A 26676-nucleotide genomic window follows, 5' to 3' on the forward strand; every position below is an offset into this window, starting at 1 on the left:
CTATACCTAACAGAGAGAGAGTACAAACGCCATGATACGAAACAAAAACAGCTAAAAAGCAAAACAGAGTATGTTATTAACTAGTAATCACAATATTTTTGATGCGAGCAATTTGGGATAAATCAGCACTTAAAAATGTTTTCAAAGACCACAAATTTCACTCGCCCTACGGGCTCGTGCATTTTGGTAAGCCTTTGAAAAATTTACTTATGCTGATCCATCCCAGATCTTGATTGCACTCGAAATTATGTGATAACCTTTACTAATAATTATTCAGGAGGCATAATGCCCCTGCTACAAGCCAAAAGAAGGCTGCGTTCACTAAGTTAACTAGTTCAGACGAGTGGAGTGTTACACTGACGCAGGCGATAATTTGAACACACGAGTCTTTTCGATTTTTTTTAGTAGACTCTTTTTATTGCTACTCATTACTTGGTCTACTATACTGATTCTAAACTATTGCGAAACACCATGGCGGCCTTTGGAAATGCCTCCCTAAATCACCTCGAAATAACTCAAAGTAACAAGACGTCCTCTCCAAAACAGTGCTTTTCTGGTGTGAGTCAAGTGTCCATTGCAGTACATGTTTTCACTATTTTAGCATCCTTGATAGGAAACTCCCTTCTGATCGTCTCTTGCACGAGGAAAAAAGAATCGTGGCTGCTCTATATTATGAACATGGCTATATCCGACCTACTTGTGGCGATATTTTTACTTCCACGCTTCATTATAGATGAAATTACTGGGTCTGGTGCTTTCCTGGTTCACGGACTCGGAGGCACATTTTTGTGCAAAATGTGTAGTTTTCTGAGTGATATATCCCTGTCCGTGTCCACCCTCACCTTGGTGACGATCGCTGTTGAGCGCTTCCTAGCAGTGGTTAATCCTCTTCTGCACATTAGAACAACGAGCTCCCGCAAAAGACGTCGTCTTGTGATAGCTTTAACTTGGATCCTGGCTGCAGCAATTCACTTGCCGTATTTTTACACATTTAGACTGACGAGAGTAGCTATTGGTCAGGGTGACTACATCCAAATCTGCTTCCCAACCTGGGAACCAGCTTTCGATGACAACACGGGACAAGTTTACTACAACATCTTTCTATTTACGACCGTTTTGATTCTACCACTACTCGTGATATCTATTTTGTACATTGCTGTCGCTTTGCGCGTTCGCAATAACAACAAGGGGGAATTTCAATTTAGAAAAGTTTCGAGACGAAGACAAGAATTCACCCGGAATTTACTCAAGATGGCCGTCGCTACCGTTGCAGCCTTTTCAGTATGTTGGACGATGTTTATTGTGATTGCCTTCATTAACATTTTCTCAACATCGCTGATTCTGACCTGTAACAAGAGCTATATGGTAGTGTCTTACATTGCGAACCTATTGGCAAGTTGCTATTGTGCAGTTAACCCATGGGTCTGCTTTATATTTATTCCAGGATTTTCTCGTGAATTGAGAGATATAATACAAAACCAAAATTACAGAGGGTTCAACGCAAAAGACCGAAACAGCTCGCGGAAGTCACAAACAACCCACGTTGTCCTTCCTTTAGAAAGTTTTGTTAAGCACGAAGTTCAAGAAAGGTATCATTTGTAATAACCATTGGTGCAAAGTGTGTTGTTACATAAATTTTCATGAGAAAATTAGAACAGTTCGTTATGTATGAATATTGGGTGCATGCAGTGCTTATCTTATTTACGTTAAAAGTTCTAATAAGCCCTCGGGAGGGCACAGAGCTTCTACGCAGGAGTTATTAGAGAGGAAAAGCGAGTTAATTTTCCTTAAAAACTCAGCGGGTGGCATAGTTGGAGGCATTGAGGAAGGATGTTTTTCCCACTTAAAACGGGCTTGAAGTATAAAGAAAATCCGAGCTAAAAGAGCCAAGAGCTAAAATTGATCGCTTCAGTTCAGCCTTTTCCTGTGGAGGTGACACATTTTAATATTGTATCTGTCATGCTAAAACAATGATAATTGAACTTAGGATCACTTAATTTATTACAAATAACAGTACCACTAACTTCGGCATCGTTATCGATCTTGGAGAAGGAAACGTCTTGAATCACCTCTTCATCATGTTTATCACTTTCGTCTTCGACATCAATTTGGAAGTTCATCCTTCATTTACCCCTCCAAAGATCATCAAATTAAACCAAGTATAAAATGATTACCTTTATCTATCTCATTCGAAATAGAGGAACAAACAATTGCACTGAAATCAAATAAATTTGTCCGCATTTGATATCAGGAAATTTTTTTTCTCCAGACTCATGTAAATTAAAGAGCTAGCGAGCAGAGGGGCGAAAAAACCATTTCTTGGTGTGGAAGGAGGGTATATTAATTTTCAGGTGTTCCTAAACCACCATGATGCTAGTAAAGGAGACTTGAATGATTATGCCCTCGGCGATTCTTGGCCAAAGGTTCCCTGCGCTTGGCGTAAACATATAACGTAATGATTGTGACGGACCTGGCCAAGTTTCAGGTTTCAGCGATTATGTGCTTTCATGACAGGACGGAAAATGCGTGCACTGTAAGTACCTCCCGTTGTCCCCATACAAACCCTTAGAAAAGTTTTCTAAGGCTTTGTATGGGACAAAGGGAGGTACTTACAGTGCACGAATTTTCCGTCCTGTCATGGCTGTTTCACAATTAATAATTCAACTTCTGCGTTATAAAAAATGAATGTACGTTCTGGGCGATCCAGTGGGCATCACATTAGTCATTTCTTTCCCAAGTTTCTGAGTGTGGATCTCACTAACAACATATATGTGAATCTTGATTGTTTCAGATCTAACCCGTGAAGTAAAATGCATGTACAGCTGTGACCGAACTAAAGCAGCAAGTAACGGATGGATGAGAATCACCTCTACCAGTTCCGGTGTACATCTTACTTTTTATTACGCTAGAGCCATGATGATTTGAATAGAATGAGTAGTTCTTCAATTTTCGCTTTCCTCGTCGGGTTTTATTTTGCTGTTACAAGGCTAAAGGTTAATCCTTTTTGATCGCTGGATCTTTTCGTTCAGCCATTGTTTTAATATTTTTACCATGTATGTACAAACTGAATTTTAAGATCATATTCTTAGATTCTCGGGTTGCAAAAGTGGTAGGTTCTTTGGAACATATACTTGAGATCAGAATCCTTGAAGGAAATGTGAAGACTTCAATTTGACTTTAACAGAACTCGATTCTTTGTTCGCTGAAAAAAGAGAAGCACTAGGAAGAAAATTTCACTTAAATTAAGAAATACACGTTGACATTTTTGCTGAACTGCTGATAATGAAGAAATTTTCCTTAAGCTACACTGTTCAAAAACTGCCCGCGTCTCCATTAGAATAGATATGTTTGGAGACAAATTAAAACACATAGAAAATGAAAAAGTGTATCTTGCTAAAGTAGCGCGTAGGACCTGGCGATTTTTGTTGACACTAACTTTAAGAACTTTTAACTTGTCTGCAGTGGCCAGGGTCAATGTTTCTGTCTAAAGCGTTTCTTCGTACTGCTGTAATTTTGGTGTTTAACAAGATATTGTAATTGGAAGCTTTGCTACATTTCCCTGGAAAAATATCATTTGCGGTGTTTGAAGGTAATTACATACATCGAAGAGGAACATCACGAGCATTCAGGTCTTGAGATACGACTCAAGGGGGAATGAATATTATTATTTTATTTACTATAGCCCAGAAACCTATCAGGAAAGAGTAGCTAACTCATAAAAATAGAAGAAAACCCCTTTCGCTTGTTCATACTGTTATGCTCCCAGCTACTGATTCCAAGCCGGATATTACTCCAAGATCTTGATATCAATGCTTTAATTCTTGAATAACTTCATTTGTTTAAAAAAAGTAGGCTTCGTACGTCACGAAAAACACAAAATACTCGTACATTTATCATTGGATATTATCTGTTCCTCGAAGCTCATAGCTTCCCTAGTGCCTTGCTCTTTGATCGTCCGGGTGAGTCCTGAAAAGGACTGATGTCGGTAGTGGTGACTGAAGTTCGACAACCTGAGCGGAAGTCATCATCAGAGTCAAGATCACATGTTACCCCCCGGGCTGAAACCATTTACTTACTAAGTAAACTGTTTTAGAGGGAAGGTCGATGAGAACCTGGTACAGATCTTCAGTGACAAATATGCCGGCGAGTATTACAGTCAAAAAACCATCTGTCACACATTTCAACACGCTAATTTGATTTTAGAGTACACTGTTACGATAGTGGTTGCAAAAGAACTCCTACTTAATTACTGGTTGGAAAGGAAAACAAAAGATAAGAAATTGGCATGACATATTTAAATTTTGGGTTAAAATTTCGCCAAAGGCTCGATGTTTTTACCATCACTTACAGCGCTACATCTCAAATTCAGCATAACGTATGTGAGCAGTATTGACTTGTTGACATAACGATTTCCACCCTCAGACCACTCAACTTTTGTTGATTTGGCGTTGTTATTTTGCAAATGACGGCCAAGGATATTAAAAGCTTAAAACGCACCCCCTAAGCTTTTATTCTGCTGATAAGATCTTTTGTTTTTCCACATACCTTAAGCTGTCGTCGTCATGGTTTGCTGAAGGTCCCGACTAACCGTGGAGATTATAATTGACCTAAATCTCGAAAAATTTAAAAGCAAAAGGTAAAAATCAACAAAGAAGCCGAAACGAATCGCGGATCCTGAACGTAGAAAAAAAACCTGGAAAAAAGAAAACAGAATTCCGATCACGGAGAGCAAAAAGAATACGCAATCAATAGGGCAAAATTTCATTCATTTATGATAATAAGAATACAGGAAACATCTTTCACTCGAAATGTGGCCGCAACGGGCAACATATTTTAGAGCGATTTGAAGGAATTTCGTTCATTGCCCTTAGGTTTTTTTTGTTTTGTTTCCGTGTAAGTGGTAAGTTGTAACTTGTCCCCTTTTTTCTTGCAGCAATAATAAAACGCTCTGTCATCTTGAATTAAGCTTTATACGAAGACTTTCAACGCCCATAGAACGTAAGGTTTCAAATCGGAGAATGTCGCCTTGGGAGAAGGACCGAAAACTCCCAAGTTTAAGCTAGGCCATATTTGGTTACGTGAAGCGCTTAGCCCAATCGCGCGTAAGGGAAGATATCTGGCGTATGAAAGGAATTTTTGAATATTTTGCACATCATTGAAGAAAATGAAAACATCAGTGCCATTTTCAAATGGGTGTAGCAAGGTATCCAGCTGTCATTGTCATTGATCCTTGCTGCGCTAAGTAATTTGTTTGTAAGCCACGCGCAAATAAATATTCACTACTGGGTGTGATTTACTTTTACTATTTCTTCCGGCGGATTGCCACGTTCGTTTCTTATCCAGCTAGTAATATCTCGATCCTTGATTGGTCCAGATCTGGCTCGTGAAGGAATATGCAGAACGAGAACCAAAGCGAAAAAATAGTGGTCGCGAACTATAAGACCCAGTTTCTGCCGGAAAGAAAAAAGTGAGGGAAAAGTAGGAAGTATTATGACCTAAGAAAAATCCTAATTGTTTGGTTCCAGCAGTTGATTCACGTGGGGTGGTTTGATTTTATCAACCAACATAACAGAGACACACAAATGTTCTTACTGTTGAACATTATATGAATATTTGTATGAATGCCATTTCTAATTTCTTTTTCTTTGAATCAATTCTTCTGTTTCTTCCGCTAATAAATCTGAAAATTTTTCCTGAATCTAGGATGTGCGAGAAGCTTTAAAATCAAGTTCTGTCAGATCATCTCTTAAATAGAAATCCGGCAATAGCATGAATAACGAAGTAATAATAAAAAAGCAACATGCAAAGTAAAGCGAACAAAGGATGAAAAACTGAGAATAAGTAAAAGATTTAGATCAATTTATCAAATGATTAAAGAAACCTTACCAACATTATCTACCCAAGTTCGAACAGTTTATATCCATAAGAGCTGTTTTAAGCAGCTTGCATTGACGAAACCACTCGTAGATTACGGCAGATTTCTTGGCACTGCATTATTTTATTAACTTGGAGTTTTTTAAAACATGCTGGTATCGAAAAAACATCAGATAAGATTAAGGAGTTAAGAGAAGTGTTCACTTGTATTTTCCTTTAAATACTAGACGCGGGATATCTGTATTATAAACATGTTTCTTTAAAATTACTTTTAGAAAGAGGTGAAGTACTACGTCGGCTAGCAGATAAATAACCCTGCTTTTGATTCGCCACGGTGAATTTCGAAATGGTGTGTCGGTGTTAAACTTCTAGGAGAGCTAGGAATCTAAAAGTACGTTTTGGATTTCTTCTGGAAGGATCGATTTTCCATCATCTGCCCCGCGTCCATAATCAGCTAAGGCTAGTCAAAATAAGCTTCCCAAGTGAGCTTGGGCCGTATATTATTCTGCAAAATAAGAAAATTTCAGTATCTGTACCAGCTTCAATTCAACAGCCAACCAAACTCTCATTTATTTTATTTCATTGTACAAAATTACAGGAGAACCCCGAACCGATTAGACACACGGATTTCATTTGAAGCTTTCCCAAAGGTATCTAGATGCTTCAAAACTTTATTATTACTGGCGGTAATAAAAAATATTCAATAGCCAAAAGACTATCAATCGACATCTGGTCTTAAGATTAGAGCCTTAGCGAGTCAAGAGCTGACCTGATTTTGTCATAACATTGTGTTCTTTGTTTGCGGATGCACTGATTGGGAAGAGAATCTGACCAACGTCAAAGAGAAACCTTTCACTCTCGTACGCTTAGTTCCCTCACTTCAAACTTCTTGATGCCTGTTTGACTGAAAGATCAATTTCTCTTTTCAAGGTGCACTTGTCAGTAACATTTTGAAATGTTCGAGTCTGAAGTTACGAAATGGTTTCAACGGCGCTTATATTTAGAGAGCTTGGTAAGATTTCCTCACATCCCATATTATTCTAAAACAAAGTCGTCGTCCTTAAGGTTGTTTCGTCATATATTTATATTTTATATTTATCTAAGAACTGTATGAAGAAGGGGCCGTGCGGTGTTCCCAAAAGATAACTCTAGACAGATAATGTTAGCAGTTGCAAATGGTTTGGGTGATTACAGCTACTGAAAATGATAAGAAAACTCCATGCAAGAAGGGAATGAAAAAAAAGTTTAAAAACTTGAAAAGGCGTTTGTATCAAAATAATGTTTTTTAATTATTCTCATGTGAAAACCAGATGGTCTACAAAGTGCGGAAATGAGATTGTTAAAATCTGCCTCCGGTGGTTTCTGAGATGTGGGGAAGAGTATAAATAAATGAATGAAGAGGGAGTGAATTCAAGAAAAAAATTGATTCTGAAAGACCACCACAAATATTGCCCAAAAATATGTTTAGAGTATGTTACTCTTCAAGACTAGGTTTGCACTAAAGCAGATTTTTTTAATATTCTTGATCAATCCGGAATGTTTTGGTACTGGGTTCGTTTTGCCGATGTAACAATAGACGAATCCACAACGAGAACATTGCTGTTCGACTACGCGGTCTTCGGAGATTTTGAATCCGGAATTAAAGTAAGAATTTTGCTCCCGAATGCCTTAGAATTAGAACGTTTAGTTGTGTAGACGATTTTAATATGTCAATGTAATATATTCTTTTAGCTTTCCTGTTGACGTTTTTCCTCAAAGCATTTCTCCCTACCGTATTACAAAAATACCTTTCCTGTCCATATTTCAAGGCTGGTTTGGAACTAAACACTGTGGCTCGTTTTATAAAAGAAGATGCAGCGTGAGCAGCACCACAACGGCAAGGAAGTGAAATAAGTAGTTTATTATTAATACAAAGCTGTCGTTCCAAACTCTTCTGTTTTCTCTGTTGTTTCCTTTATCCAAGAACTGTATGCATAATTAAGAATGGGGTTGTATAGAAACCTTGCCTATTTTTCTGTCAAGACAATTTTAATATTGCAGCAACGTCTCGTTTGCCTCTCACCTGAATGTTTCATCTTCCTTACTCAAACACAGATCCATGCAGCTAAGGTAAGTTCAAAACAGACTTTCAGGTGTAATGATACTCACATGAAGAATTGAAATCTCTGAATAAAAAGCTGAGCCGGTAACCATCATCTTGGAAGATGCCGTTGAATCAGCAGCACTAATTTTTTTTATTGCAGTTCGTTTCACTCTCATAATTTCAGAGGTATTAACACATGCCGGAAACAACAAGTTGTAAAAGCAATGCGCCTATTCTTGGAATCCTTTTTGGAATTTTTTTGAAAGCGTTACTTCTCATCATTCAAATTCGATTCTACAATTATTTCAACAACCTTTAGGAACATGCATGGAATCAAAAATGGTATCCATATCAATACTCGTTGGTGCCTTGTTTACACTTTACCTTGGGGAGAGCAATCTTCTCGCTAAAGATGTGATACAATGTCCTGCAAGAATCAGTCACAGCACGGCTGTGTTTTGTCCTTTGTTGATGACATATCTTCATCAAGTAATGCAGTTGCAGATTTTGGGTAAAAAGAAAGATTTCCGTATAAGATCATACTTTAATTTCTAATCATAAAACAAAGCCGTTTTCCCGGAGGCATTATCTTGGTCTTCGTCATATTTTCATCCATCCAAGAACTGTAAGCACGTTATAGGTTTACATCTATATTCTCTTGGTTTACTCACCAGGTTAAAAATCAACCATGAAAATATGCACCGCTTCGGTTAGAAATTTTACAACCTTTCATCTCTCTTAGTTTTTTAACATACAAAAATGAATAAACGCTGTGCTAATTTGGCTTTCATTATCGTTTATTTTCTTGGCAAATAATTGGAACCGTTTGCCTTTCATTCCATATACAGCTATTTTTCTACTTCTACAGCACTGAATAATTTCCACGGTCTAAACATAGAAAATTATTTTCGTCACTTGGATGCTTAAAGTTACACTCGTATGCTAATTTTCATTCGCCTGGGACCAGGAAAGCTTCACTTCCTGAAATAAAGAGAACAATTTTGTATCAGTGGTTTGAAACTGACTCATTGCTCCTCTCGAAGTCATGTTAAGAACGTTTAGGCCTTCCAAATTTCCATAATCTTTCGAAATGAAATTGTCTTGATCTTTCTTTTGATAGAAGATCGCTAAAGAGCCAAAATCTTCCATTTTTATGAGATTTAATGGCCATATTCTAGAAAACATGTAGAACACGAACAGTAGATTCCCGATTTTTCGAGCCTCCATGGGAAATGAAAATCATTTGGAGTAATTGGGTTGACTGGGGGAAGGGGAACGATTTTAGTTCGAGTTATCCTACCTCGTTTCGCATTTAGTAATGATTTTTTCTTCAATTCAAAATAGATTTCAATCTATAGCACAAAGTTAGCTTGAATAGCCCGAAACATAAAATTATATAGAATTAAATTGCTAATAAAGTACAACGATAGGGACGTTGATGATTACGATGATTATGATGGTCATGGTGATGATGGTGATGGTGGTAATATCAAGTAGTGACGACAGATAGTTACCACTGGGTTAATGACAATCATTTATGGAAGTAGAAGCTTTCTGTGCAGTGGTTTTTCCACTTGGACAGGGTTCGCATTTCGTGGCGCGAAATTTTGGCTGGTACGTTCCAATTGGGCACATCAGACAGTTGATAACTCCAGATTTTTCTTTCTTTGCATACTCTCCTGGCTCACAGATTTCTAAGTGCACAAATTCAAAATAAATATATTGTCTCGCCGGGCCGACATGGCTCCGTCGTGAAAATGTTTCTCTTTGAATCTACTTTTTAAATTGACTTAGGATATTACCATTCCCCTTGGCTAAGGTGACCAGTACTAAGTAATTCAGCAGGTTTAACCCTTAAAATCTGCAATGCCTATTTTAATCCCTGGTACCGTAAGAACACTTTGCTTTTTTCTATAAAACATATTCTTTGCTGCGCATTCTTTGGAAATACTTAGTTGGCTTCTGTTCATAGTCAGAGAATTTCAATTAGCAGAATAAAATTGTTCCCCATACCTATTGTGTCTCTGGAATAATTCAGTCTTAAGAAACTGCCCAAAGTTCTAATTAATTACGAGAGGCAACCCTTTCCAGACCCTTCTGGCTAGAGGCAGTTGAAAAACTATCACAAGCTATTACCTACTCTCATGTTATCGTTGGAAGAGTCAATCAGTGAAGAGTGAGGGGTTTTTCGTTTCTTAGTAGAAATTACCATATATTTTTGTCTCTTTTTACTATCCGAAGAGGACAATAAAATTGCAAAACAATATTGAATATTTGTAATATTCAAAGTGAACCTGATCTGATCATAAAATCATTCACGTACCGAAACATTCTATGAAACTCTTGGAATGGCCTCCAAAGCTCCATCTTCCTGCTGGGCACGGCTCACACGAAAATTGTCCGGTGCGATTTTGAAAGGATCCTTCCGCACAGTTCTGGCAAGTGTGGGTGTCCTTGTTATAGAATGTACCGGCGTTGCACTCGACTAAGGTTATAAAACACTTAATCAAAACTATAACAAAATTATCAAACGCGATTTGAGCACTAATAGGGTAGTTTACGCGTCATGCTTGTACTGGACAGTGTAATAGAACAGTTAAAGGGACAGTTAACATGTCACGCTCGTGTAAGTGGACAGAACGCGTCAAGTGCGTGCGCTGTTGTCTCGCATTTCGCCGAGTTCACTGATGGTTTCTTTTTTTACTTTCGTGTCGTCCAATTCTGTTTGTAATCATTCTCGTGATTAAATTCTGTGAATCACTCTTATGATTACAGACCGAATTGGACTCCACTCGGTCCTAGTACCATTGTCAATATTACTGATAAAGTTCCCTAAACTTACAAGGTACTTCGAGTTTGTGGTGCATTTTTAAAATATTAGTTAATAAACGCATCTGAATCGTAAGACTACAAGTTTGCCATCACATAAGAACATTAATGACAGAGGTAATATGACTACAAAGAGCGGAAAGAAATGTAGGGTACCCAACCAAGGTCATTTAAGGTTCATTCATCCCCTCTGTTGCCGTAAAATATAGCGGTATGTTGAGCTTTGGATAAGAGCTGAAGGAATTGTCTGGACGATCATTTTTTTCAGGCAATAGAAAGCTTATAAGGCTTTAAATGAATCTAAGGTTTTATGAATCTCTTGCCAACTAAAAATGAAATACTTTTACAATTATCTGAAATCTTCCGCATGGCTTCTCGTAGTGCTAAAAGAAGGATATTTCAAAACCCCAAAACTTCCCGTGTAGCTTACGTAGTACGAAAATGCTTTTTGGTTTGTTACTTACTGCAGACAGTCCTCTCCAATTCTGAGCTATCACCAGGTACAACCTTAATCACTTTACCGACTGGGCAAGCAGCTGAACTGACAGCTGCTGATATTTGCATTCCAGGCATCTGTGCATCGTTTGCAAAATCCCCCCTCAAATAAGATTCCAAACTGTCCAGATCTTTCATTATCTTAGCGATTCTATGAAGAGGTACCAGACGAATCAAATAGATATATTAATAAATCAAATAAAAAATGAAAAAAGGCAGTAATGTGAATATGAAAGTGATCTTCACAGTAATGAATGAAAAATGAGATGAGTGGAGAAAATTTTCCTTCATGTATTCCATTTCATTCGAAGTGATCATAAAGAGAAGAAACAAATGAGTAAATACTTGGATAGAAAACAAACTTAGAATTGCTCGACAGGAACGGTAGCTCACGGAAAGATTTTATCATTTGATAGGAGACTGACCCTTATACGTGGTTTGGACAGCATAAAGGACTAACATAGCGTGGTAGCTTCTTATGTTTAGGAAGCATTCATTCAGAAAATTTTCTAAAAAGACCTAATTTCTACATACTTAGGGGCTTCTTCCTTCGGATCTGACGAGGCCTTCATATCCTTGATTACAAAATCAAATGTGATGACGCGTTGTCCACCTACGCTTCTCTTTCTGGAGTTCTGTCCGCAGTACACTTTCACGTTTTCAACCACACAGTCCTGGCCTTGACTGACGTCGCACAAGGCGTAGTTAGCCAAGGGACTATTTTGCACGGCATTCAAGAAGTTCAGGCGAATTCGTGCCAATGCTTCCTGCTCGTTATCTTCGCAAGAACCAGTGTAGAAGGTGAAGTTTTTCTTGGCAGCGTTCACATTTTGTTCGGCTGTTGAAAAATAATTGCAATAAAAGGTCGTCATTTAAGGAAGCGTGGAAGTAATTATCACAATGGAACCTATCTAGAATAATGTTTATGGACTGTCTCTGTCAGAGGAAGTCTTTTAGAGTCCTTAGCGCATGACTCGAAACCTCTTCGTCACAATAAGTGAAATATAACCATGACCAAACCAACGAGGTCTTTCACCAACTATCCTTATAAAATGTTCATGAAGACTGAGAAATGAACAACTTAAGTCTTTCAAGCACAAGTTCCACAATCCAAAACAATCTATTGAAAATTCAAGTTTCAGCTTTGCCACGCGCTGTAATGCATTATTTAAGTATTCAGTCTTTTTATCCTCTGTTCATGCAAGCAGCGACTAAGAGAAAAAGGCGAGGTGATGTTAAGGTGCTTATGGAAATGAGGGGGCAGAGAGGGACAATCAGAGCGTTGGCAGGGAAATGCTAAAATCATCTCTAGAGTAACTTCAATTCAGTTTGAGACGCCGGAAAACAGCAATCTGTTCACCTGGGGGCTCATACCGTAGTTTCTTTCCTGAGAAATATCGCTTCCATTTTTTCTAAATAGCTGAATATGTATTCTCCAATATGAAGGCCAAAATACTATTTTCATTATTTTCATTCAAAGGATGAGCTTAGTCTTCTTGTGGACTTCTTGATGAAAGCAGCCGACTTCCGTTTAAAAGATTGTATGAATATCGTATGTGGAACCAACTAATCCCGATCAAGGCCTGGATCATCAGCCCCTTGTTCGTTCCGTTTGCTCACTGCCCTGAGCTCTAAAGGCCTTAAACGCCCTGGTAGATGAATCAGCACACTAACTTACGCGCCCAATCAGGCCAAAGCCGCTGACCATCCAGGCCTGTACCATCAGCCGACTTTCCTTTCCGCTCCTTCATTTTATATAATCTCTACCTACTTTCCTCTTAAACGCTAAGATAGATTAATCATCATAATAACTTACGCGAGCAATCAGGCCACGGTCGTTGACCATCGGGTACTGGGATATGCTGTATTCCATAAAAAAGCTTGGTCCACACTCCATCCGATCGACACCAGTAAGTATTGGGTGTTGTTGGATCTGAAAATCCGTATCCCTGTTTACATTGAATCACGCAAATCATTTCATATTTCACACCGTTAGAATCCGTTGTCTTTTTGTTGCAGGCTCGTATTCCATACGCCGGAGCATCATAATACTTGCATGGTACCGCTAATGGAATGGAAAAAAGAGAGATGAATAAGTTCACATAGGGGCATTATAGAAGAAAATAATGAATGAATTTAACAATCAAGAAACATATAAGTACATTAGAAAATAAATGACTTCATGAAAAAGAAAAAGCAACAATCATCGCTAGATAAGATCTTTAGTTCACTTGCACATAATTTTTCGTAATTACCCTGAAATTTCTCGCAAAATTGTTTAAAACGAATGCAAGCTACCTCTTTAGAGCTGGGAATAATATATTCACAATCACTTTGTAGTTTCATTAAATCATGATTTCTGTCAAATTGGCGATGACTTTTATAAATATACTGAGGTTTTATTAATCCATATGGATGGTACTAACTCAGCTATTACTCATTGCTTAACCCCTCAAACACTCTTTTGTCAAATTTGCTAACCTAAAATGTGCCAAGTATACTTTTTCACGTTAAAACTTACGGCCAACTTCCACTGTAAATTCACATTTAGCCTTATTTCCTGCCCTGTCGGAGGCCTCGTAAACCACTGGATATATACCCCACGGGAACTCAACTCCCGGATTTCTATTGCTGGAAATTAGAAGCTGAACTGGGGGCTTGTCAAGGTTGTCTTCGAATCTAGGATACTCCCACGTGACCCGCACTGCATTTTCGCTTTCCCTTTTGATGTCGCTCGGACAAAAATCAACACGAGGTCGCTCAGTATCTGTAGGCGAAAAAACATACAAAGGAGGTCGTCAAGAACGCATTTCAGAACCTCTCTGGCTTTTTAAGTCACAATAATTGTTTCTTTGAAAGCAAAACATTTGACGCAGAATTGACGTTTCAGTAACGCAGAAAAGGTAGAACAACAAGAAAGAATCATTGGCGATTGATAAGAAGAAAATTATCTCATTTTATACATTAAGTAAACTCATGTGTTATGATTTACGGCTATAATAACTTTGCTAATTCCTTAGTTGTATTGGCAAAAAATTAAGTTGGTGCATGTCAGAACACTTCATCTAAACTGTTGTTAGACACTTGCTTTCTTTTTTCTTAATTTCGTTAATTTCGGTGACACCTTCGATCAGCTTCATACACTATTTATGTGTCCCATACTCTACAAAACCAGTCTTTTCTTTTATTTTTCTCTTTAAAAAAAGTTATTGTTCGCTTGAATGAGAACCCAACATTTTGCAAGCGGGTAAGATAAACTTTATACAATTACTTAGGGTTAACTACCCCAAGAAAATCACTGACCTGATACTGTTATTTGAAGTGTGCATTTCGATTCCAAACCTGCTGCATCTCTTGCAGTATACACCACTTGGTGAGGTGTTGATTGAGCTATGAAGTCTTTACTTTCAGCACCTACGCTTGTGGTGATCGTCGGCTGCTGACCGCTGTTGTCGCTGGCGGCGGCTTTGGGTAGGCAAACTTTGGCGGTTGCTTTGCCAAGATCAGTAGACACAGAAATCGAACTTGGACAAATAATGGTGGGAGGTCGAACGTCTTGCAATTGCGAATTGAAAAAAAAGAAAAAGAAAAAAGAATATAAGAAAATTATCGAAATTCCTGTCATCTATCCAATAACTAATCTCATACGCTAGTATGGTCATTAGCATACGCCTAGAAACTGTAGCAGGTGAAAAAAAAAAAACAGAAGCAAAAACAATTTATGTGATATGCTGAAATGTACACGCCTTTTGATTGGTTCTTACCTATAATATATTAGAGGACAGACGGATACATGCAATAGATCGCAGAATACGTCAAAATGCAGTAAGAGCATTGCTTACTTATTTACTTATTTATGTAAATGACATTTACATGGCCTCTGACAAACTAACCTTTTATCTCTTTGCTGATGACACTAACCTTTTATATGCTGATAAAAACCTAAAATCTCTCGAAACTATCATCAACTGTGAACTATTTAAGGTTGTCGGTTGGTTAATCGCTAATAAACTCTCGTTAAATATTAAGAAAACAAACTATATAATTTTTCATCCATATCAAAAACGCAATAATTTTAACATCCGCATTAAGGCCTATGATAGCCGCTCTAAAACGTTTTTTGATCTTGAACGTAAGGATCATGTTAAATACCAAGGGGTAATAATTGACCAACATTTATCTTGGAAAAATCACATTAATTATATTGCTTTAAAAATCAGCAGAAATATTGGAATTATTTCGAGACTAAGACACTTTGTCCCCTTAAAAACAATTCTTTAATTTCTCCCTATGTATCTTACGGCCTCATTGCCTGGGGCCAAGCCTCCAAATCTTATTTAGAAACATTTCTTATACTCCAAAAGAGAGCTGTTCGCTTGATCTACTTTCTGCCTTTCAGAACGCATGCGATTCCATATTTCGCGCAGTCTAACATCCTGCCAATAACAATGCTCTATTTCAAACTTTCATCAATCTTAATGCTTGATATAACCACTAACTCTGCACCTAAAAATATCTGCAATCTTTTTATTTCTACACAAGACATACATCAGTATAATACCCGATCAGCATCTTCTGGTAACTACTATATTAACTATTCTAGGCTTAATCATCATAAAAACTCTTTTTCTATCGTTGGGGCTAAAATTTGGAACAGTATTCCCGAAAGCTATCGAAGTCTGCCGAAACACATATTCAAAAAGAAAATTCAAGCATTACTATTTGCAACTCTAGGAAGTCTGGATAGTTATGCTGACACTAGCACTCTTATTTCTGAAATAAAAAAGGCATCTTAATTATAATTCAAACATAATATATTAATTTACTTTTTATCACCTTTTCCCTCTTTTGTCAAATAATGTATGCAAAATCGAGTAATTCGCATAATTCGTGTTTTTGTAATTCGTGTTGTGTGTCCTCAACACCGCCTGCCTAGATTAGCTCGCTATTTGCAGGAGGTGATTATTGTACAAAGATTTTCCTGCAAACTTAATAAACTTGAAACTTGAAAAAAGCATTAGTGACGTATCTACCTGCGCCTCATGAGCCACTTTTTAGCTCTCACCACATTTCCACGTCACTTGTTATCTATAGCTAAACAGACCCACAGCAACTAGGAATTTATTTATTAGATAGCGAAAGGACTGAAAACAACTGCCAACGTGAGGTGTCTCCACAGACCTTTAACCCAACTCGTTCATGCTCGCTATTATCGCACCATACCTTTACAGTAAGAATTCCAGGGCGTGGACCACTGGCCGTCTCCCTGACATGTGCGCTGGGACGGGCCTTCCAGCTGGAAGCCATTGACAACGTCACATCGAAGGAGACAAACTGACCTGCATACTTGTGGGTTAGCTCGACAATCATCTCGATCCCAGCTCCCGTGTACCGGATTTCCAAGGGCAGGACAAGTGACAACTAAGTGAAGAAATGGAGATTGTTTTGCGAAAATCTTTGTCGCCTTTCTCAGAAAGAATACTGCCTTAATAACGAAGGATATATTTCATTAAAAAACTTCCTTTGCTGATCTAGCTTGCTCTTAGATAAATATTTAAAGCGAACAATCGATATTGTTGCTTCCAGTACTAAACCGTACAGAGAAGTGAAGCGATAATTGTATACTTGTGGCCTTCTTACGGACATCTGGCTGATGTACCCAAAATAGCAATTTAAGGTAATTAACGATCGTCATAAAATTCGTTTTAATTTTTTCGACCCTTTCACTCCCAAGATCTCTTTGCAATCTCCTTATTGTCTGCCATATCATCCTTAGGATATGAGCTTGAATAATTTGGAATTGGCTCAACCAATAATCTCCTAATTGCTATTTTTCGTTATTCTCATCAATGGTCTTCTTGATACAAGGATAAATTCTGTCTTAGTTACTCCTAGGATTTAAAAAGTTACACAAATTGTAAAGAAACTGTAAATAATGATTGAAGTTGAAGGTAAATGTCACATACGACTACGGTTTTTCATCCCTGAGCTGAGTTATTACGAACCATAATAGATCAAAAGGTCAGATCAAATAGGAAAACTTTTTCACTTCATTGAACTGAATAAGTAGTGTGTATGTTATATAAACAAAAAGGACATAGGGGAAGGGTAGAATTCAGCACCTTTGGCAATCCGAGGTTAGGTGGACTGACGTGTAAGAGTAGTATTGTACTCTTTTATTTGAAAATGTTAATAATTGACAAAAAGCTTAAAAGTAAAAAGTTGCATTTCCATGACTGGGATTGTGTGGCATAAACGTTTTCACGATAATTTTAAGATTCTCATTTCTCTGATAATTTGCGCAAACCTTACGCATTTTTCCCATAATTTGGTACTTGAAAGATGTTATGTTAACTTCTGACTCTTACCTTTTTCTCTATCTTCTGATTGAGGAGACGGACAGGACTGTGGTCCAATACCATTGCAATTGTCTTGTCTTTCAGTATATTGCCAAGTAAGACTGTAGCTCCTGGTACGGCGCTGGGAGGCACAATGTCCACCGACAGGAGATGAAAGATCCGCCCAATTAGTCCATCCACCAAGGGAGCAAGTCGCATACTTGCATGAGCCTGGATGAGAGGACAGCAAATGGTAATGATAATTATTTTTCAGCTCTTTTCAGGTATTTTTTCTATTTTGTTTATTATTTGTTTAATGATTCTTATTTTTTAAGATTTTTTCACATAGAATCCCGTCCCAGGATCTTACCTATATTCAGTTAACCTTTTTCGACATGCATTCAATCCTGCTAAGACCAGGCAACGCACAAACATGCGTGGCTATTTCCTAAAATCCATCATGCAGCTTGAAGTCTTAGCAAGGGCAGAAGATCGTTCCATTGTAACAATGGAATCTGCTGGGCAGTAAAGACTGAAGTGCAGAATCTCAGGCTCCCTTCCTTGTTCCGGCAGCTTAATTCATCACAATTAAATGTCATCAATCGAGGTATCCGTATTAACCCAGTGGCTGGCTCCGATGTGTTAGGGTGCTTTCCTAGAAATTACTTGAAAAACCAAGATACTGTCATATTAACCTACGAACGCCGTATATTTGACTTACACCAGTTTCTGTAGTTGTACTCTCGGTTTCCACAAATGCTTGAGATACCATGGCAGTTGTTGTCCCTAATGTCATATCTGGTGTGTTGATTGTAGTCGCGGTAACGACTCTGACGTTTGCATGTCCCTTGGGGAACCGATCCAGACCAGCCGGACCATGCGTGGAACGGACAGTAATAAGCATTTTTACACGAACCTGCGGAGTAAAATAAAGAGAATGGCAAAAGTTATACATAAACCTCGATGGATAATTCAAGTTGAGCCGAGCTTTCAAGATTACTTAAGATAGAACTTTGCATGGAGATACCGTCTATCGTTGGTGCGTTTTTCTCTCTTGCTTCTTCACCCAGTTAGGAAACTAAGTCGCCCTTAGTATTTACCGTCATTATTTATCCGGCTAATAATGGTCCTTTCTAGTCCACGAGATTACTTTTGTAATAAGTTAACGCAGCACGAGCAGCCATAAAATATCCAACGAGATTGTTCTTAACCAACACGATTCTTTAGAAAATAGGAGTCATCTCTTAAAGTATTCCTTTAACTAGCTTAATTCAACGCATATACGGCGGCATGAATGAAGTTTCCGGCATGCACTAATTCGGACGAAATGAGAGTGTTAAGATCAATTATCGAAAAAAAAAAAAGAAAGAATGATATTAATGATAATAGTAATAACAGTAGTGATAATAATGATGTTATTATTATTAATAATATAAAAAATAATAATTAAATAATAATTATAACTAAAATGATACAATAATAATTATCAGATTTAACCAGACTGCAACTTTTATATTTCTCTTAATGGAGGTGAGTAAAATTTTTATCTTTACTTTACTGCCATGATAAGAAAAAATACAACTTTTTAAGAAAAGATAATTCCGATTACGATTTTACTTAATTTTTTACTGTAAACAGACGAAGGAAAATTATCATTGACGCAATTTACCTCAGGTTTTACGTTATTCCAAACACAGCCGTTTATGAATCTTTGCGTTTTGCTTCTGGTGTCATTCATTAATCTCACTTGGGTCAACATATCATCTAATTACAAAATTCTAAAGATCTTAAACAAAACTATTCTTTTTTCAGCCTAAGGGAAATTCGTGTTTTGACTTAATGCAGATTTACGTGGCTCTAGTCAATCAAATTTCATCGGAAAAAAAAAATTAGTTTATTTCTTACAGCCTTGCTGAGTGACACGTGATATCACGGTTATATTTACTTTTGCTTCACAGGTGCAAAATAAAAAATGCATCGAAACTATGCCCTATTTGAAGAAACAGTAAATGGTTGATTTTACTCAAGCAGAATATTACAATGAAATCTTTGCAATGGGTTTCCTAAAATAAAGCCACGATATGATACTGATATTAATTTTATCTGTTGCTTGGCTTACCGTTCTTTGCCGTAAAATAATGTATTGAATAGCGATTTATAAACGAGGAATTAACTTTGAATTTAAAACCTTTCGTTCCCTACACAACTCTAATAGGGTGATCTGTTGGTAAAAAGAGTTGTCTTCGGAGAAATAAGGACTTCATGTACTCATTTATTATAGAAAACCATAGCAAAATGTTAAAGGCCTCAGATTTTAAAAGATAAATTGTCGCCTTTTGGTTCTTTAAACAGGTACTATCAGTATATCTATGTGGCCTAAAAACTAATTAAGTCAACGGAATGCGAGTGATCGCATGGAAATAAAAACTACAAGTAGAACTTCAAAGTATAGATATCAAAAATTTAAACCCAATTCTATTTTACTAATTAGACTAAAAGGTTAAGAAACAATATGGGTTTAGAATTTATGGCCATGGGATCAATGTAAGAACCAACAGAACACAGCAAAAAATACAAGATATTTAGGAATTTTTCAAAGCATTATGTTCCTAATTCTTAAGCAGGGTTATATTGATCTCTTAGAGAGAGGGTCTCGATAGGGTTAACTAATGGTCGTGAAACAGCCAAACAATGTAACCGTTAGGTAACCGAAAAGTTAACACTTTACGAGTTACACTTACATAGTGTTCTGTATTGAGTGCTCGGACTACAGTGCGATGGAGACGGACAAGGAGTCTTGCCATTGTGAGTGGTAGTAATATGGTGAGCATTACGATGTTGCCTCTGGCATTGTCCTTGGGGAAGCGAAGGACCCCAATCGTTTCTCCATTGGTGTGCACAAGTGGTCCATGAGCATGGAGATGGCCCTCCGCCGCCGCCACAGGAAAACACAAATTCAAGGGTATTGGCGAGCATAAGAAGCTTCAAGACTTTAGACACCGCCATGGTGTCTTACAGCGCTCAAGACTGCGCAATCACCGAAATATTTTGTTTTCTTATCAGCTTTTGTTTGGATTGACGGACGAATTACAGCTACTCGGGTTTATGAATGTACACAGCTGGAATGGGAAATGATGTTACTGTCAACTAACCTTGAAATTATATCTTTAGGAGGCGATTCATTGAAATAATTTTATTCTAAACGAGTTACTTCAAAAGGGTTTAGTGTATCCCTCTTGACTAATGGTTGAATGAAATGAATAGGGAGAAAAATCTAAGGGCGGATATCTGTTCTTGTCCTACCTAGAAAAGAGCATGTAAGAACTGCCCAGGTAAGGAGGAATATTTCGCCTGCACCTGTCATAGCATTAAGAATGCTTCAGGGATGTAACGTCCTGTTTTAGAATATAGAGATATATAATAGATATCTTTCTGCATGGTACATGAAAGGGGAAACATCGATCATAGTTATGAAGTAGTATGATTTCGTGCAAGCTTTTGTAATACATAGAGTTTTAAATACTTAGGCAAGCAACCAAAGTTTCCATTCAATCAGTACGTCATTGATTGATTGCAAAGAAGACTCTATAGCGTAATTATATATTTCGAGACCTTAACATTTTAACAATGGTCGTTCTCTTAGATTTTAAATCTAATTGATTGGGAAAAAGCAATAAGCCACAAGGATCAATTTTTTTAATGCATTTACTGAAAATGTGACAACCTCCCAGTAAGTCTTCGAGAACATTGTTGTTTTTGCCGACGTAATTGTTAGCAATGGAGGACGATTGTCAGCGGTGCACTTCACAAGTTCGTGTGAGCGTCAGCGCGTGCATCCCACATATGTTGCATCACACCCTGTTAACGAATTGTAATCCATGTACTTAAAAGTAAGATTTTGACTTAATTCAGGAACTTGGGTCGGATTATTTACCTCACTTTCAGAGGTCTTTAATTTTTTTTCGAGCGTGGTCTGCCGTCGTGATCCTTGAGGATCGACAAAGACTGCTGGTCAGGGAACTTTGCTCCATGTTTGGCCTTGAGCCTTTATTTTGAAACAGCGAAATTTTAAAGCGTAGAAGGTTGTGCGGTCTCCAAAGATAGACAGCCTTCTGTTTCATCATTGAATTGATCAGCTGTTCAGGGTATAATTTATTCTTGGGAAGAATCTCTCCATTCAGTCACCGCGGCGCTTCCTTTAAGGAATGAAGCACAGAAAAAGACGATGGTGAAGGGCTATCAAGCTTAGTGTTCAATACGCATCGTTTGCGGCGATTTTGAACGATACCTTGATAATGCAACAATAAGCCAGTGTTGATAGGCTTCACGTAGATGTTGATCTCTTTTATGAGGCGATCGACTGGATAGCTAGAGACCAATTAAGGGTAGTATGCCATTTCTTCCAACTCCCTCGGTAACTACAACTGAAAGGTGAGCTTTGAGTGGAATGATAGCTGAGAAAGTAGTTGATGTTGCCTCGTCCGGCAGCAACCCACCGGTGGCGGAAATTTCACTCTTATACCCGGCCTTCTTTAGTAGAAAATGGGTAGTTTTTTTTCGTGCTGATGGTTTTCTTCCGTCAATGGCAGACATTAATAGGTTACTAATAGTGCGTGCGAGGAACCCGTAGCAACACTGTTAATCCTTCCGTAGAAGGTAAACTTGATTTGAAAAAGAAACCATATTTAGGATCTTTTGAGGTTTAAGTTGTATCTTGTGTTGGGCCAATTGTTGATGAAAGCTCGCTTAGCGAGGAGCTTCGGTGTTTAGTCCGAAGGTAGGTCAGTGAACATGGTGGAAACCACTGCTACAACACAGCCGGACCAGTTAACAAACCAGACTTAAACTTACTAACTGAACAATCCCGTCTTTTCATTCAACTAATTTATTCTTGTTTTCTCGTCACCATATTCCCACCAATAGCATAGCTTCATTTTTTACATATAAACCCACACACAACCCACAATTCCTCCAATCGCTCAGCCTTCAACTCTCCCACCGACGCAGCACCACAGTTTCTGTAGAAACTTACCACCTCCCCCCAATTTCTCGTCTAAGACTAGGATGAATACTCCCTCTCTGGGTATCGAAAGACTCCGTCAATATGACTGAACTCAGATTGTTAACGTTCCTTCATTTCTCTGAGTCAAACTTAAGTTTTTGAGATGCGGAACAGTGCCCTTGGCTACAAGACCTTACAAAGGCTAAGCCGTAGACAACGTTTATCAAAATCTGCATTTTTGTTTTTTCTCGAACACTTCGTAATTATTAGGCTCTCGTTGTGACAGTACAATAAGTATATATATCATAGACTTTTCTTAGCTTTGAAATATCATTTCGTAAGGGATAGAAAGCCCACTTACACTTTGTCCTTTTCTGTGATAAAGGGAAACAAGGAATCGTAGGAGGACAATAGAAACTTCCGTGATGAGTTGTATAGGAATAGTGCGCAGAGCGTTTTTGTGTAATGCAATCGCCCGGTGGAATGTTTGATGGACTCCAGTCGTTTCTCCACTCGTATCCATTACAGGTTTTCCAAGAACATGGTCTAGTAGGCATATAAGCAATAGCGAGGCTGTTACCAAGAAAAATCAGGCTAACAGCTTGTAAAAGAGACATTGCGCTTTCGAAGAGGTTCCTATCCCAACTCAAAGATATTATGGCCGGGTGGTGAACAATGAAATGCAACGTAGCAAAGTCTTCATGATAAATTAGGACGTATGGGCAATTCAGTGTTTCAGAGTTTACCCAGCTGACGCAAAATACTGAATCCATGAATAGGATATTTACTCTTCTTGACTTTTATGCAGTCTATGCAGGCTAGGGATACAATGAGTACAAAAATACAGTATAGTTGATTATAACGTTTTTTTCCAATCGGCGACGCACGAACTGGATTTAAAACAGTTTTGGTCAACTAATGTTGACCTGATTGTAGGATATTTGCTAATTACCCTTACAACATGAGAATTTGGGGTCATCACTGAGTAGAGAGGTAAATTTAAGAGATTGATTCATTCTCAATTGGGGTCAATTAAGAATGTTTATCTTTTGCTTTAGCACTTCTTCATTTTCCTCATTTGCATGAATAAACTGCTCTTACGTCTCCTACCAAAACCTCAATACGGTACGATTTTCTTAAGGAAGAAAAAAAGAGCTCTAACAATAATGATTTCCGTGCTGTTTTCGATGCTTTGTCAAACTGAGTAGACTAGGCTGTTGCGGAAACTTAACCGGAAACCTGTCAGATTTACACAAAAAAAAAAGTCATAAAATTTTGTAAATCTTTGTCTTGCTAACATAATTTTAATTACTTACACATTGCACTTTTTGATGTAACAGTCGCCTCCAGGCTGATTCTGTGTCGGAGAATTATGTGTGCTCATTTTGGTAAGTCTTGGTTTGAAAAACTTCCGTATGATTTTGTGCTATTCCAAACGAAGCATTACTCCTAGGGCTGAACTATTTTTTTAAGTCGTTGTCTTTCTTTATCAATGAAATGTATGCTTTCTGAGGTATGGGGTTTTATTGCCATCTAATAAGTACAAAAAAATTTCGGTGACCGTATTTTTTGAATATTTAAGTCAACTTCAAACAAACGAACATTCGTAAAATGTTTTGGAGTGTATTGTTGTTTAAAACAACTAATGAGGTATAATTCATCAGACAGATACAAACACTATGAAGACTATCTCTAAATAACAACAAGAGATTATGTTTGCTGGGGCCTGTTACGCTTGGCGAAAATAAATGCGACACAACAACTTGTAGGCGTCCATATACCTTGTGTTCTCGTAAACAACGATGTTTGCACGAGGATCTATCCGGCGGCGATTCGAAGTTATTGCTTCTTACAGGATAGCCTCAAAATCCTTAGCTGTAAAATAAACTTGACAAAAAACGGCAAAGAAAAATTACAAACGACGCTCAAGCAATTCACAAGGCATGGGAAACTGTGCCCAAGGTATATTGTCAGCGGCGTTATAGACAGTAGGTAAATTAAACGAATCGTACAATATTATAATCTCTTGATAACAAGTAATCCAGTTAGCCTTCCTTAGAGAGATAACTTCTTCAACTACTGTTGAAGAGCATAATCCCTGACCCTTAACTTAACCTGACCACTCTACTGACTTCAGTCACTGCTGACACAAACTCATAGTTAATCCTGCCATCATAAAATCCGTTTTTAAATCTCACGGCAAAGATTTACGACCATAATATCTCCTTACAGCCTCTCCAAACGGTAGGTATATACGTACAGAAGACAACCAATAGAAATCAAGTAAAAATTTTAAAAAAGCCTACCGAAAAAAAAACAACAAACAAACAAACAAAAACAAACAAAGTGAGTGAATTACATAATTATTCTTCGTAACTATTCATTTGTTATTTTTTTCAACTCCACAATTCTAACAACACCTGTCAACGATAGAAGTTGATTCGGAGTTTTAGAAATACATTCTCTTTGTACTCCAGCTGCAGTATTATGAAACCATAATTTCGGTCCAGTATTGTCACATCTACACGATTATAATACAACTTGGAATAATCTAGAAGTTACATCGTTATAGCTACTCTCCAAAAGAAACCAAAAGAAAAAAATATTTCACGTTGGTATCAATAGTATCAATCAATATGGTATCAAAAAACAAAAAAATCCAAACTAACAAAACAAAATAAATAAACAAACGAAAAAGAAAAAATTCTGCTCGAGCATATTTTATCCTTGGTTATTACAAGAGGTTACGATTCATGAAAACCGTCGCCCCTTTCAATGAACTGGTATTATTATATTTGTTGCAGGTGACAAAACTGCAATTTATTGCCATGATCTAAACATTTAGCCCAGAAATCTGTCAACGAACTAGACTTAACCCAATCGACGGTCAAATTTCTTCTCTTTGTACCTTGACGACGACTTTTACTGTCTCGTGTTAGCGCAAAGTCAGGCCTGAAATTTATTTCACTGATACCGAACACAAATAAAAATATGGACTGAGAATATGGCCACCTGTTATCCCTACGTGCTCAACTTATTTCCACCAGAAGAGAAGTTGAGATGTTTTTCCCAAAAAATAAACCTTCCCATAAGATGGGGGAAGCAGAATTGAAGAATTATTATCATCATAGTCTAGATAATGCATATTGAAAAAATCAGCTCAATCTTCGTCTACTCTAATACTTTTAAAGAAATGCTGTCCGAAAACGTGCAAATGCTGTCTGAAAAATGTAAATGTCAGTGCCGGATTAATATCGAATTAAGATTTCTAATTTTCTAAATTGGTGATTTTGGATGTTGGTGCAAATTTCTTGAGTAATTCAACACTTTGCTATTCTGAAGCGAGGTGTGTTTTGTTCGATAACGATCGTCCGCTCTTCTGGAAATCTAACGTCATGAAAGTTTGATGATTAGCGCACGTTCGAATTGAGGCGAAAAGAGGCAGTTGTGTTTAAGAACTGTGAAATTCAAACCAAGTCATCACCTCTTTCTTTTAATTCAAAGAGTATGAATTATGAATTTTCGTTTTAACAAAAAAACTCGCCATTGGGGAAAATGCCCCTTTTGACAATTTTTGTGAAATTGGCCCATAAAACAAGACTGACATTCATGTTAATTTTATGCTGTAAAAGTGGATAATTTCTAAACACGAAGGTATACACTGTAAAGTACTTACATATACTTCTCTTCTGATCGAGATTTGCACAAGGAACCGTAGGAGGACATATGAGATTGCCTTTCAACTCAGTGTAAGAATGGTGTGCTTTGCGATTTTGCGTTATACACTTCCCCTGTGGAATACTTGTTGGGCTCCAGTCGTTTTTCCATTCGTGCCCTTTACACACTTTCCAAGAACACGGCCTTCGAATTACTCTAGTGATTTTTCTGAAGAAAGCATGAGTGAGGCTGTTTCCGAGCACAAGCACGACCAACACTTTTAAAGGATCCATTACGCTTTACCTGGTAGAGCTCCTCATTTCGACTAAAAATTTTCCGTGACTAATGAACAAGGAAATCAGTTGGTGTCGCGCGTGCATGACGTACGCAAGATACAT

At 37.7% G+C, this 26676-nt stretch overlaps 2 protein-coding genes and 1 long non-coding RNA gene across 4 annotated transcripts; 1 reads left to right on the top strand and 2 right to left on the bottom strand.

Moving 5' to 3' along the window:
- Window positions 1-3733, top strand: LOC113674119 (QRFP-like peptide receptor). Its single transcript, XM_089191740.1, has 2 exons — window positions 1-1589; window positions 2792-3733. The coding sequence occupies exons 1-2, from the start codon at window positions 472-474 to the stop codon at window positions 2802-2804; spliced, it is 1131 nt and encodes a 376-aa protein (XP_089047866.1). The 5' UTR covers window positions 1-471; the 3' UTR covers window positions 2805-3733.
- Window positions 2790-6034, bottom strand: LOC149035581 (uncharacterized). Its single transcript, XR_016182341.1, has 2 exons — window positions 5887-6034; window positions 2790-5450 (listed from the first exon to the last, which is right to left on the bottom strand). It is a non-coding gene; the product is annotated as an uncharacterized LOC149035581 (long non-coding RNA).
- A 2702-nt stretch (window positions 6035-8736) lies between these two features.
- On the bottom strand, window positions 8737-26676 carry LOC113674107 (sushi, von Willebrand factor type A, EGF and pentraxin domain-containing protein 1). 2 transcript variants are annotated; one of them, XM_027190582.2, is made up of 12 exons: window positions 26298-26676; window positions 18341-18535; window positions 17650-17850; window positions 16505-16702; window positions 14585-14836; window positions 13803-14048; window positions 13098-13346; window positions 11816-12119; window positions 11251-11432; window positions 10281-10442; window positions 9472-9651; window positions 8737-8938 (listed from the first exon to the last, which is right to left on the bottom strand). In XM_027190582.2, exons 1-11 carry the CDS (start codon window positions 26569-26571, stop codon window positions 9479-9481), a joined length of 2436 nt encoding a protein of 811 aa, XP_027046383.2. In that variant the 5' UTR covers window positions 26572-26676; the 3' UTR covers window positions 8737-8938; window positions 9472-9478. The 2 variants fall into 2 exon arrangements, with proteins under 2 accessions (XP_027046383.2, XP_027046384.2); XM_027190583.2 differs by lacking the exon at window positions 26298-26676 and adding an exon at window positions 20361-20663.

The sequence above is a fragment of the Pocillopora damicornis genome, chromosome 13, assembly GCF_964200805.1.
Source record: "Pocillopora damicornis chromosome 13, jaPocDami1.2, whole genome shotgun sequence".
Lineage (NCBI taxonomy): Eukaryota > Metazoa > Cnidaria > Anthozoa > Scleractinia > Pocilloporidae > Pocillopora > Pocillopora damicornis.